Source organism: Bos mutus, chromosome 13, assembly GCF_027580195.1.
Source record: "Bos mutus isolate GX-2022 chromosome 13, NWIPB_WYAK_1.1, whole genome shotgun sequence".
Lineage (NCBI taxonomy): Eukaryota > Metazoa > Chordata > Mammalia > Artiodactyla > Bovidae > Bos > Bos mutus.
In genome coordinates, this window is record NC_091629.1 from 9,572,013 (window position 1) to 9,586,054 (window position 14,042).

The window sequence follows — 14,042 nt, forward strand, 5'->3', positions numbered from 1 at the left end:
GAAGTCCAGTGGATAGGACTTTGTGCTCTCACTGTCAAGGGCCTGGGTTCAATCCCTGGTAAGGGAACTAAGATTTTTCAAGCCATGTGGCCAAAAAAGAGAAAAGACTCTGACTTCAATTGAGGCTTGTTTCTTAAATGCAAAATGACCTTAGGCCCTCTAGGGGTGATGCAGAGCACAATAAATCATTGAGGGCCAGGTATTTTGAGGTATTCTAGAAAGGACATCTGATACACCGATTGGCAACTACCCTTATCACCACGTATAATAATATCATAGATAATTGAATTATGAATTAATAAAATATTGTATATAAACAGTTCCTAGTAATAAAGGAAAATGCATTTTAGACTTAGGTAAGTAAGTAAAGTCACTCAGTCATGTCTGACTCTTTGTAACCCCCATGAATGGTAGCCAACCAGGCTCCTCTGTCCATGGGATTTTCCAGGCAAGAGTACTGGAGTGGGCTGCCATTTCCTTCTCCAGGGGATCTTCCCAACCCAGGGATTGAACTCAGGTCTCCAGCATTGCAGGCAGACACTATACCATCTTAGCCACCAGGGAAGCCCATTTTAGATTATATTCACACAAATCAGGACACTAGATTACCACTTAGTTCAATGAAGTCGTAATTTACAAACTGATAACCTGAATTAATGACTTGCCCCAAGTCTCTGATTTTTACCATGTGATGTTACCACAGAGGCAAGGACCTGGCCTATTTCTTAATTATCACTAGTGCTATAGAAATTCTTCCAGTGATATGTTGAGTAAAAGGATAAATGATAAAAATGTTAAGTGTCAGGAAGGAAAAAATATATTCAAAAAAGTTTAATATATACTTATATTTATAGAACTGTGCATTCAAAATTAAATAGGTTATAGTTTGTATGGCACATGCTTAAGGCAATTTACACATCAGATTTTCTGCTTAGTCCTTTTGTTTATTATTAATGCTTAATTTTAAAGTGCTTTTTTATGATATTGTGTTATTACAAAAGTTGTTGAGAGGCATTATCAGTATTTGGTCTATAATTTTATTCTTTTATTAAACACATTTTAACTGTCCCAGGCTAATAAGTTTGCTCTCATTCCTGTTACATGCTGAACCTCATAGTCCTTATATCTACAAGTGGTGGTACACTGCTTATCAATGGCAACTTTTGAGAATAACCTCAGAGAATCTTTAACAGAGGAAACAACGATACACGCAAATATCCCCAGGCATAACAAGTAGGAAGTCTGTGTAAATGAGCAGACTTAGCAAATTTCTGCCCTCTAAACAAACTTATCAAACTCTAGAAAATACCCTCCATTTGAGCATTTCATACTATTTTAGCAAAAGCATAGTCAGTCATGTACTAAGGCAGTAATTCTCAACGTGTACGCATGCTGGTGTGTCAGTCATTTGTAAAATGGGACACAGGTAATACGCAAGAACAGTAGTTAAAATGAACCCAAGTATTTTTCAGTGATTTCTTCCCTTTTTGAGTATAGCTTCAAGATTCTCCCTGTATCAGTGTCCTATATTTCTTCTGACAGGTCTTACTGAATAGAAGACAAGAAAAGTAAGGTTGTACCTGGTGTGCCAGGCATTTTGCTGAGCAGTTCGTGTAACACTGAGGATGCTGTGATGGGGAATGTGTCTGTAGGAGAATGTGTCCAACAGAATGTTTCATCCAGTGTGTTGTGTAGTGAGAATCATGGGCTTATGTTAACAGCTTAGCAAAGGTGGGTGCACAGACCTTGATGGCAGAGATACTTCAATAGTGCAGACAGAGGAAACAGTGCTGACATGTGCTGTTATCTTTTATTGTATATAATAGGAAAATAAATCTCATAATGGGAAAAACCTTGCTGTTAGTTTCTATTAAAGTATAAATTAGCAGGCTGAGAAGGCACTCTGTGAAATGCAAAGGTTGACACTCAGGAGAAGGAGCTAATCGAATATGACCTTCAAATTAGACTTTCCCTTTAGAATATAATAAAAGCAGGAAAAGAAAAGTGACCTCAAGTTGAAGAGTTATGCTGCTAAAAATTAAAATCAAGTCACAGTTTTAGGATAGAGACATGGGAATTTGCAAAAGAAGATATTTCTTACACCTGCCTAAAAGCAAGCTAGGTGCAAAGTCACCTTGAGAAAAAACCAAAAGTCAGCTCTGCTTTAAAGTCTGGGTCCCAAGCTGAATATTACTTCTTAAAAAGAGAAAAACACTTAATATATTCATAGTTAAAGCAACTTTTTTCCCCATTTTTATTTTGTGAAATCCATCAGTCTATTTTCCTGATAGATTTTGGCTTTAACGCTTTGTTTAGGAAGCCTTTTCCTGTCATAAATAGCAAAATATTCTTCTCACTTGTTTGTTATCACATAATTTTGATTTTCACATCTAACTGATTAATGTAGTCATAATTGATTTTGTGTGTATGTGGTGAGAAGTTAGAAACTCATGATTTTCTTTCCAGATACGAAGCTGGTTATTCCAACACTGTTGATTCAATACTATGCCCTCTCTTTGTTGATTAGACATGCTTTTGTTATCATTGTTAAGTTTATGTATACCTTTGTAAATTTTCTATGGATGTGTAAGAAAATGATTGCTTCTTAGTTGAAACAAAGATAGATAGATACACAGAGATGATAGAAACACAGAGATAAATCATGATCCTCTACAACCTTACTCACTGTTATTGACTTAATTTGACAATTTAGGAAAAAGACATTTTTCCTCCAGTATAAAGTCTCAATTTGGTTTTCTGTTTTTATTGATCTCAGCTTCTATATTTCAAAGCCATGTGGTGGAATGCATGAAGATTCAAGACAGTTATATGTGTGAGAGGAATTATAATGTTTATCAATTTTAAATATTCCCCCCTTTATACTTACCTGAAATCTTATTTTGTTTGTTTATAATACAGACATCCTTACCACTTTAAAAATAAATACTTTAACATCTTATTCATCCCAACAATGGAAACAGTGAGAGACTTTATTGTGGGGGTGCTCCAAAATCACTGCAGATGGTGACTGCAGCCATGAAATTAAACGACAATTGCTCCTTGGAAGAAAAGCTTAGACCAACCTAGACAACATATTAAAAATCAGAGACAATACTTTGCCAACAAAGGTCCATCTAATCAAAGCTATGGTTTTTCTAGTAGTCATGTATGGATGTGAGAGTTGGACTGTAAAGAAAGTTGAGTGCTGAAGAATTGATGCTTTTAAACTGTGGTGTTGGAGAAGACTCTTGAGAGTCCCTTGGACTGCAAGGAGATCCAACCAGTCCATCCTAAAGGAAATCAGTCCTGAATATTCTTTGGAAGGACTGATGCTGAAGCTGCAACTCCAATACTTTGGTCACCAATGTGAAGAACTGACTCATTTGAAAAGACCCTGATGCTGGGAAAGATACAAGGCAGGAGGAGAAAGGGATGACAAAGGATGAGATGGTTGGATGGCATCACTGACTCAATGGACATGAGTTTGAGCAAGCTCTGAGAGTTTGAGACAGACAGGGAAGCCTGGCGTGCTACAGTCCATGGGATCACAAAGAGTTGGACACAACTGAGCAACTCATCTAGAGCCAGACATCCTGGAATGTGAAGTCAAGTGGGCCTTAGAAAGCATCCCTACGAACAAAGCTAGTGGACGTGATGGAATTCCAGTTGAGCTATTTCAAATCCTGAAAGATGATGCTGTGAAAGTGCTGCACTCAATATGCCAGCAAATTTGGAAAACTCAGCAGTGGCCATAGGACTGGAAAAGGTCAGTTTTCATTCCAATCCCAAAGAAAGGCAATGCCAAAGAATGCTCAAACTACCGCACAATTGCACTCATCTCACATGCCAGTAAAGTAATGCTCAAAATTCTCCAAGCCAGGCTTCAGCAATATGTGAACCATGAACTTCCTGATGTTCAAGCTGGTTTTAGAAAAGACAGAGGAACCAGAGATCAAATTGCCAACATCCGTTGAATCATGGAAAAAGCAAGAGAGTTCCAGAAAAACATCTATGTCTGCTTTATTGACTATGCCAAAGCCTTTGACTGTGTGGATCACAATAAACTGGAAAATTCTGAAAGAGATGGGAATACCAGACCACCTGACCTGCCTCTTAAGAAATCTATATGCAGGTCAGGAAGCAACAGTTAGAACTGGACATGGAACAACAGACTGGTTCCAAATAGGAAAAGGAGTCCAGCAAGGCTGTATATTGTCACCCTGCTTATTTAACTTATATGCAGAGTACATCATGAGAAACGTTGGACTGGAAGAAGCACAAGCTGGAATCAAGACTGCCGGGAGAAATATCAGTAACCTCAGATATGCAGATGACACCACCCTTATGGCAGAAAGTGAAGAGGAACTCAAAAGCCTCTTGATGAAAGTGAAAGTGGAGAGTGAAAAAGTTGGCTTAAAGCTCAACATTCAGAAAACGAAGATCATGGCATCCAGTCCCATCACTTCATGAGAAATAGATGGGGAAACAGTGTCAGACTTTATTTTTTGGGGCTCCAAAATCACTGCAGGTGGTGACTGCAGCCATGAAATTAAAAGATGCTTACTCCTTGGAAGGAAAGTTATGACCAACCTAGATAGCATATTCAAAAGCAGAGACATTATTTTGCCAACAAAGGTCCGTCTAGTCAAAGCTATGGTTTTTCCTGTGGTCATGTATGGATGTGAAAGTTGGACTATGAAGAAGGCTGAGCGCTGAAGAATTGATGCTGTTGATCTGTGGTGTTAGAGAAGACTCTTGAGAGTCCCTTGGACTGCAAGGAGATCCAACCAGTCCATTCTGAAGGAGATCAGCCCTGGGATTTCTTTGGAAGGAACGATGCTGAAGCTGAAACTCCAGTACTTTGTCCACCTCATGCGAAGAATTGACTCATTGGAAAAGACTCTGATGCTGGGAGGGATTGGGGGCAGGAGGAGAAGGGGACGACAGAGGATGAGATGGCTGGATGGCATCACTGACTCAATGGACGTGAGTCTGAGTGAACTTCGGGAGTTGGTGATGGGCAGGGAGGCCTGGCGTGCTGCGATTCATGGGGTCACGAAGAGTCGGACACGGCTGAGTGACTGAACTGAACTGAACTGAACATCAGTTATAAACAGCTTATGGCTGGATTTTTTTTTCTGTAATCTAAGATGTGATAAATCAGTGCCGTTCTTTCGCATCTATACAAACCATTTTTTGTGTACGTTTTCTATTTGTCTGTTTGTTTGTTTCATTATTTACCGTGTTAGCTCTGTCTTCATTTAGATTGATTGTACTTCCTTTACTTCTTCTTATTTCCTGTGTTTCTACATTCTAATTGCTATATTTTTTTCTGTAAAGTGGACACTTATTTTTTAGTAAATCTCTATAAAATATTTATCCATTTTTGTTGAAAATTAATTGCATACTTTAAACTACCTATCCCACAAATAAAAAAAAAAAGACCTTTGGCAAAATTTTATTGACCTAAACTAACCCTCTCAAACAGCTCTATGACTTACTAAAGTTAGGTGCATATTGTAAACGTCATCTACTTTCCTGGCAATTGTATTCTTTAAAATTCCTTTGACATCATCAGTATATAATTATCAATGATAATTATCAAAGAGCATGGTCTTTGCTTACTACTCTTTATTAATCCCTATTGTTGTTCAGTCACTCAGTCATGTCTGACTTTGCGACCCCATGGACTGCAGCATACCAGGTTTCCCTGTCTCACTATCTCTCAGAGTTTGCTCGATGTCCATTGAGTTGATAATCCTCCCAACCGTCTTATCGTCTGTGGCCCCCTTCTCCTCCTACCCTCAGTCTTAATCCCTGTGCAGTCCACTATATTGAATTATTTTTGTTTAATGTGTTCATTAGTTTGCTCTGCTCATGGCCACCATAACAAAATACTTTCTCCAGTAGTATATACCCAACCTCTGTGTTCTAGGTATGCAAGTCTGCATCAATAACTCCTAACAAAATGACTGACCGGGCTTTTCATGGAATTCTTTGATTAATTATAAGCTGGTGACACATGTATAGATTCTTCTCTGTGCTGTCCATCTCTTACAGTTATTCCAGAATTCTGCTAGGAACAGTCAATTTTGTGGGTTTTTTTCACCTGTGGATGTTTGCAAATTCCTTAGTTTGGTTTATGTAATTTCTTTTCTTTCTTTCTTTCTTTTTTTTTTTTTTTTTGGTTTATGTAATTTCAACCAACAGTTTTCATTTAATTTAAAACTTCCAGAAAGAATTTACCATTTTTGTACATTGGTAGATGTGCTCCTAATTTTCCAGTGTTTCTGTGGATGGAAACATTTTTGAGGTGTATAGATAAACATATGTTTTCAGTTAGCCATCAGAACCAGAAATCATTTTTCCAAATATTTACAATTCTTCAGAATACACTAAAAGAGTAAATCAAATAATAATTCCATTTTTTTTTTTCCTGTTTGTAGTTTTACAGTCTAAAATTTCCTTCCTTTTGAGGGAAGATCCTTTGAAGGCGTTTTGAAGGTAGTCTGTACAGTTATATTACTAATTGGGATTAAAAAAAACAAAACAAAACTTAGAGGTATCAGGCTAACATTGAATGCTACATAGGTCATTCTGCTGTTAAGAGGCACTTTGATTCTGATTACTCCTAAATAGTCTGTCTCTTTCAAAGAATGTGAAGTTAATGTTGTAGTTAGGTTCAGTTCAGTTGCTCAGTTGGGTCTGACTGTTTGTGACTCTGTGGACTGCAGCACACCAGACTTCCCTGTCCATCACCAACTCCCAGAGCTTACTCAAACTTATGCCCATCAAGTCGGTGATGCCATCCAACCATCTCATCCTCTGTTGTCCCCTTTTCTTCCCACCTTCAATCATTCCCAGCATCAAGGTCTTTTCCAATGAGTCAGTTATTCACATCAGGTGGCCGAAGTATTGCAGTTTCAGCTTCAACATCAGTCTGTCCAATAAATGTTCAGGACTGATTTCCTTTAGGATGGACTGGTTGGATCTCCTTGCAGTCCAAGGGACTCTCAAGAGTCTTCTCCAACACCACAGTTCAAAAGCATCAATTCTTCAGCGCTCAGCTTTCTTTATAGTCCAACTCTCACATCCATATATGACTACTGGAAAAACCAGTAGTTTTTCAAAACTGGAAAAACCAGCTTTGACTAGACAGACCTTTGTTGGCAAAGTAACATCTCTGCTTTTTAATATGCTATCTAGGTAGGTCGGAGAAGGCAATGGCACCCCACTCCAGTACTCTTGCCTGGAAAATCCCATGGACAGAGGAGCCTGGTAGGTTGCAGTCCATGGGGTCGCTAAGAGTCGGACTGAGCGACTTCACTTTCACTTTTCACTTCCATGCGTTGGAGAAAGAAATGGCAACCCACTCCAGTGTTCTTGCCTGGAGAATCCCAGGGACGGGGGAGCCTGGTAGGCTACCGTCTATGGGGTCATACAGAGTCGGACACGACTGAAGTGACTTAGCATAGCATAGGTTGGTCATAATTCTTCCAAGGAGCAAGCATCTTTTAATTTCATGGCTGCAGTCACCATCTGCAGTGATTTTGGGGCCCCCAAAATAAAGTCTGTCACTTTTTCCATTGTTTCCCCCATCTATTTGCCATGAAGTGATGGGACCAGATGCCATGATCTTAATTTTCTGAATGTTGAGTGTTAAGCCAACTTTTCACTTTCCTCTTTCACTTTCATCAAGAGGCTCTTTAGTTCTTCCTTGTTTTCTGCCATAAGGATGGTATCATCTGCGTATCTGTGGTTATTGATATTTCTCCCAGCAATCTTGATTCCAGGTTGTGCTTCATACAGTCCAGCATTTCTCATGATGTACTCTGCATATAAGTTAAATAAGCAGGGTGACAATATACAACCTTGAAGTATTCCTTTCCCGGTTTGGAACCAGTCTGTTGTTCCATGGTTTTTTGTTTTTTTTTGTTGTTGTTGTTGTTTTTTAAGTGGTAAAAAATTCTGGTTGCACGCCTCCTCCAGCTTTTTAGAGACTTGAAATAGTTGAACTTTGGAGCCATATCTAAGTTGGTACACAGAAATCAATATGACAGAACTAAACAAGGTCTGATTCACCAAAGAAATATAACATCCATAGGCAACCATGCTTTTACACATATAGAAGTATTGTTATTGGGTTGTCACATTGCCAGACTCCATTCTTTCATTGACAACCTGGATGTCCGTGTTCCTCTAATACCTAAACCACAAAGAGTTGATTTTTTTCTGTTTGTTTTCTTCCCTGTTGTTAGGTGTATACCGTTGACGAATCTGGACTAAACATCCTTATGTGGTCAGTGATTGGCAATAAACGAACTGGTTGGATGTACGGACATGTTCCTCTCTCGAGTAACAGTCCATTTAAAGTGGCATTTGAAGCTGATTTGAGTGGAAAACAGAACATCTTTATCGCCCTTGATGACATCTCTTTTACCCCAGAATGTGTATTTGGAGGTAAGCAATTCCTTCTGAAAATGGGCTGTACAAAGACTGTTTTAGCTATCTAAACATAAAAGAATTGGGAATTTCTGAGGAATTGTGTTTCTTTTCATGCCGTCTTACTCATGCATTGTAGAAAGAGCAGTATACACAGCTGGAGGTAAAGTGTTTCTCTCCATGAAACTTTATCATGAAATTTCCACGTCCTCTAGGCAACAAAGTAGCTTTGACTAAAGTTCTTTAAGAAACCCAGAGAAAATTTAGTTTTCTCAATATAACTTTGTTGTCTTATTTTTATTTTAATTTCCAAAGGTTCACAGTAACTGCCCAAAGACTCTTCTGCTCACCCGTCTTTTCCATCCAGATTAACTTTTCCCCTTCTGTTTCTACATTACAATCTAGAACTCTTATTCTATTGCATCAAGGAAAAAAAGTCTTGTAATTAACTCCTTTTCTAAGAAATCATACCTTTAACAAACATCTGAGTTTCTGATGTTTAAGATGCTTCCATTTAAGTGGCTATTTGTTCTCATAAAAATCCTTCACTTTATCAACATTAGAGAGTAGGGTCATTGCCTTTCAAACTGTCCATTAATTTTGTATGCTGCAACTTTGCTGCATTTATTTATTGTTTCCAACAGGGAATTTTTTTGGTGAAGTCTCAGGGTTTTCTATGTATACTATCACATTACCTGCAAATAGTAACAGTTTTACTTCTTCCATTTCAATGTGGATGCTGTTTACTTTTTTTTCCCCCTGATTGCTGTGGCTAGGACTTCAATATTATATTGAATAAAAGTAGACAGAGTGTGCATCCTTGTTTTGTTCCTGATCTTTTTGGAGGTAAAGTGTTTATCTTTTCATCATTAGGTATAACATCAGCTGTGGGTTTGTCTTCTATGGACTTTATTATGTTGATGTACATTTCTTCTATATTTTCTTTGGGAAAATTCTTAGCGAAAAATGGATGTTGATTTTGCCAAATGCCTTTTATGCATTTATGGAGAGGATCATATGATTTTTATCCTTTATTCTGTTAATATGGTGTATCACACTGACTCACTTTCAGATTTTCAGTAATCCTTCCATCCCTAGAAGATATCCCAGTTGATCATTACATACAATCTTTATAATGTGTTGTTTAATTTGGTTTGCTAATATTTCATTGAAGATTTTTCATTCATTTTCATCAGGAATATTGACTTATAATTTTCTTTCCTTATAGTGTCCTTATTTTGTTTATGTATATAATTCTGACCTCACAGAATGAGTTTGAAAGTGTTCTCTCCTCTTCTGTTTTTGGAAGAGTTTGACAAGTACTGATATTAGTTCTTATTTGAATGTTTTGTAGAACTCACCTGTGAAGCCTTCTTATGCTGGCTGGACTTTGGTGTGTTGGAAGATTTTTAATTACTGATTCAATCTCTTTACTAGCATCCATCAGCTCAGATTTTCTATTTCTTCCTGAACGAGTCTTGGAAGATTGTGTTACTGAGAATCAATCCATTTCCTCTAGATTGTCCAATGTATTTGGTGTATTATTGTATGTAGTAGTCTCATTATCTTTTGTATTTCTGTGTTATTGGTTATAACATCCCCTCTTTCATATATGATTTTATCTGAGTCCTCTCTTTTCCTTGGTGAGTCTAGCTAAAGATTTGTCATTTTGTTTATCATTTCAAAGAACCAGCTCTTGATTTCACTGATCTTTTCTATTGTGCTTTTAGTCTCTATTTCATTTATTTCTGCTCTAATCTTTGGTATTCCCTTCCTTCCACTAACTTTGGGCTTTTTTAGTTCTTCTTTTTGAACAATCTTTCCAGCTACATTTTTTTGTTGTTGCTGTTGTCATTAAATTGAAAGAAAATAGATCTTTGGGGAGTGAATGCAATTCCAAAAAAAAGAAATGTTATCCTGGGGCATCCCTTTTAACTTGACTTGGTAAATATAAAATGACAGCAACTAGCAAGGTGCCAAAGAAAATAATGAAATTCATAAGGAATTCACGGGGAATAGGCAGCCACAAGTTCTTGTTTATATTATCACTGCTAAATGACAGTAGCTCTCACCTCATTCTTGAATAGAGATTTTTCTTCTTTTTTCCCATCTCTGGATGTGAACAGAGAGTATTACTCTGGAGCATTTCCAGGACTGGTATATTCTCTTGAAGGCAAATTATTTAAAAATGGACATATTTGTCTGTTTTCATCATCTTCATCATTTATATTATCTCCAGTGATGTATTCTATATTCCTAGAGGAGTCCTGTTAAATAGGAGATACTCAATAAACATGTCCTATGAATAAACAATAAATATGTCAAATGAAAAGATGAATAAGTAAAAGTCATCAACTGAATTTATATGATACCCCTCTTCACTACCAACAATGAACTCTGCCTCCAGTCTTATTTTCTAACCCTTGTTTTGGAAAAAGGAAAGAGACAGCAATAGATAGAGCTGTGTGAATTGTCCAATGTACTCTGTGTGACTGTATTGAGAGGTAGAAAGATAACAGTTATACTAAAAATTTGGAGACATGAGTCTAAATCATGACTGTATCACCAAACTCTTATATAATTTTCAAAGAAATTTAAACTCCTTAGATCATGTTATATTACCAGGGAGATGAAATAAACAATTTCTTCTCTCTCTTTTAATTCTACTATCTTATGATCATAGGGGATGGGATTTGTAAAAGAGGATCAGGAAAGCAGAAGGAAGGGATAGAAAATGATCTAGAAAAGAAGACAGTCCAGAGAGAATGATGAGGAAGTTCAGAGGGTCCAGGAGTTAGAGCAGAAATGTCATTGTGGGAAGACATAGAAGACTTCTCATTACTTGCTGTGTTTGTAAACTTGAGTAAGTCTGCCCTTCATTTAACCAAAAGTGAAGGGAAAGTTGCTTTGTTGCATCCAACTCTTTGTGACCTCATGGACTATACAGTCCATTCAATTTTCCTGGGCAGAATACTGGAGTGGGTAGCTGCTCCCTTCTCGAGGGGATCTTCCTGACCCAGGAATCAAACTGAGGTTTCCTGCATTGCAGGCAGATTATGAGCTGAGCTACCAGGGAATCCCATGTAACTAAAGTTTGTTGTGAATCTACTGTGTGCTGCCCTGAATTTAGATTGAAAAGTCATATGTGCCTATAATATTACTGCCAGCTCTCCAGAAGTTTAATATCTAAGGACATATTGGGATAGCAATGCATCCTTGAAAGCTTAAAATAGTAGCAAATGTAATTGAAACTCTCTTAGCTCTAAACTATGGTTCTAAGACAGTTTCATTTGACTTGAAGGCAGCATCAGGCGTAGAGATGTGGTTTATTGAGCCATCAATGAATATTCCTGAGAAATATTCAGTGGTGTGCTGGTAAGCTAGTTCTCAAGAGAATAAAAAAGCCCCGTGTGTAGCATTTTCCTATTTCCTTGGTGTCGATTCTCCAGCATGGTTAATTTTAATTTACCAGTATGACATCACTGCAGGTTGGTGGGTTTAAGAAGAAAAGCATGCCGTCTTTTTCTTTACATAGGCTGCTCTACACACACTTCAGAGGAAGGATCCTCACTGTTAATGGTGTTTGCTTCCTACCAACACCACACAGGAGTGAAGACCACAGCTGTGGTCCAGGGCAAAGAATCAGTTCAGTTCACTTGCTGTTGTTCTGGCTCTTTGCGAACCCATAGACTGCAGCACACCAGGCTGCCCTGTCCATCACCAATGCCTAGAGCTCACTCAAACTCATGTCCATTGAATTGGTGATGCCATCCAACCATCTTGTCCTCTGTCATCCCTTTCTCTTCCTGCCTTCATACTTTCCAAGCATCAGTGTCTTTTCTAATAAAGTCAGTTCTTTGCACCATGTGGCCAAATTATTGGAACTTCAGCTTCAGCATCAGTCCTTCCAGTGAATTTTTAGGACTCATTTCCTTTAGGACTGACTGGTTTGATATCCTTGCTGTCCAAGGGACTCTCAAGAGTCTTCTCCAACACCACAATTTGAAAGCACCAATTCTTCAGAGCTCAGCTTTCTTTATAGACCAACTCTTACATCCATCCATGACTACTGGAAAAACAATGGCTTTGACTAGACATACTTGTTGGCAAAGTAATGTCTCTGCTTTTTAATATGCTTTCTAGGTTCAGTTCAGTTCAGTTCAGTCGCTCAGTCGTGTCCAACTCTTTGCGACCCCATGAATCGCAGCACACCAGGCCTCCCTGTCCATCACCAACTCCCGGAGTTCAATCAGACTCACATCCATCAATCAGTGATGCCATCCAGCCATCTCATCCTCTGTCATCCCCTTCTCCTCCTGCCCTCAATCCCTCCCAGCATCAGAGTCTTTTCCAATGAGTCAACTCTTCACATGAGGTGGCCAAAGTACTGGAGTTTCAGCTTTAGCATCATTCCTTCCAAAGAAATCCCAGGGCTAATCTCCTTCAGAATGGACTGGTTGGATCTCCTTGCAGTCCAAGGGACTCTCAAGAGTCTTCTCCAATACCACAGTTCAAAAGCATCAATTCTTCGGCGCTCAGCCTTCTTCACAGTCCAACTCTCATATCCATACATGACCACAGGAAAAGCCAGAGCCTTGACTAGACGAACCTTTGTTGGCAAAGTAATGTCTCTGCTTTTGAATATGCTATCTAGGTTGGCCATAACTTTCCTTCCAAGGAGTAAGCGTCTTTTAATTTCATGGCTGCAATCACCATCTGCAGTGATTTTGGAGCCCCAAAAAATAAAGTCTGACATTGTTTCCCCATCTATTTCCCATGACGTGCTGGGACCGGATGCCATGATCTTCGTTTTCTGAATGTTGAGCTTTAAGCCAACTTTTCACTCTCCTCTTTCACTTTCATCAAGAGGCCCTTTAGTTCTTCACTTTCTGCCAGAAGGGTGGTGTCATCTGCATATCTGAGGTTATTGACATTTCTCCCAGCAATCTTGATTCCAGCTTGTGCTTCTTCCCACCCAGCGTTTCTCATGATGTACTCTGCATATAAGTTAAATAAGCAGGGTGACAATATACAGCCTCGACGTACTCCTTTTCCTATTTGGAACCAGTCTGTTGTTCCATGTCCAGTTCTAACTGTTGCTTCCTGACCTGCATACAGATTAAAGCATCACTACAAACAAAGCTAGTGGAGGTGATGGAATTTCAGTTGAGCTATTTCAAATCCTGAAAGATGATGCTGTGAAAGTGCTGCACTCAATATGCCAGCAAATTTGGAAAACTCAGCAGTGGCCACAGGACTGGAAAAGGTCAGTTTTCATTCCAATCCCAAAGAAAGGCAATGCCAAAGAATGCTCAAACTACCACACAATTGTACTCATCTCACATGCTAGTCAAGTAATGCTCAAAATTCTCCAAGCTGTCTAGATTAGTCACAGTTTTTATTCAAAGGAACACGCATCTTTTAATTTCATCGCTGCAGTCACCATCTGCAGTGATTTTGGTGACCAAGAAAATAAAGCCTCCCACTGTTTCCATTGTTTTCCCATCTATGTGTCATGAAGTGATTGGACCTGATGCCATGATCTTAGTTTTTTGGATGTTGAGTTTTAGGCCAACTTTTTCATTCTCCTCTTTCACTTT

At 38.5% G+C, this 14,042-nt stretch overlaps 1 protein-coding gene across 1 annotated transcript in view; it reads left to right on the forward strand.

The window, feature by feature from the left end:
- The window catches only part of MALRD1 (MAM and LDL receptor class A domain containing 1), a 576,646-nt gene that overhangs the window by 431,884 nt on the left and 130,720 nt on the right, over positions 1-14,042 (forward strand). Inside the window, exon 33 of the mRNA XM_070382053.1 lies at positions 8,259-8,460. Coding sequence (XP_070238154.1) covers positions 8,259-8,460 — 202 coding nt within the window. The remainder of the gene's footprint in view (positions 1-8,258; positions 8,461-14,042) is intronic.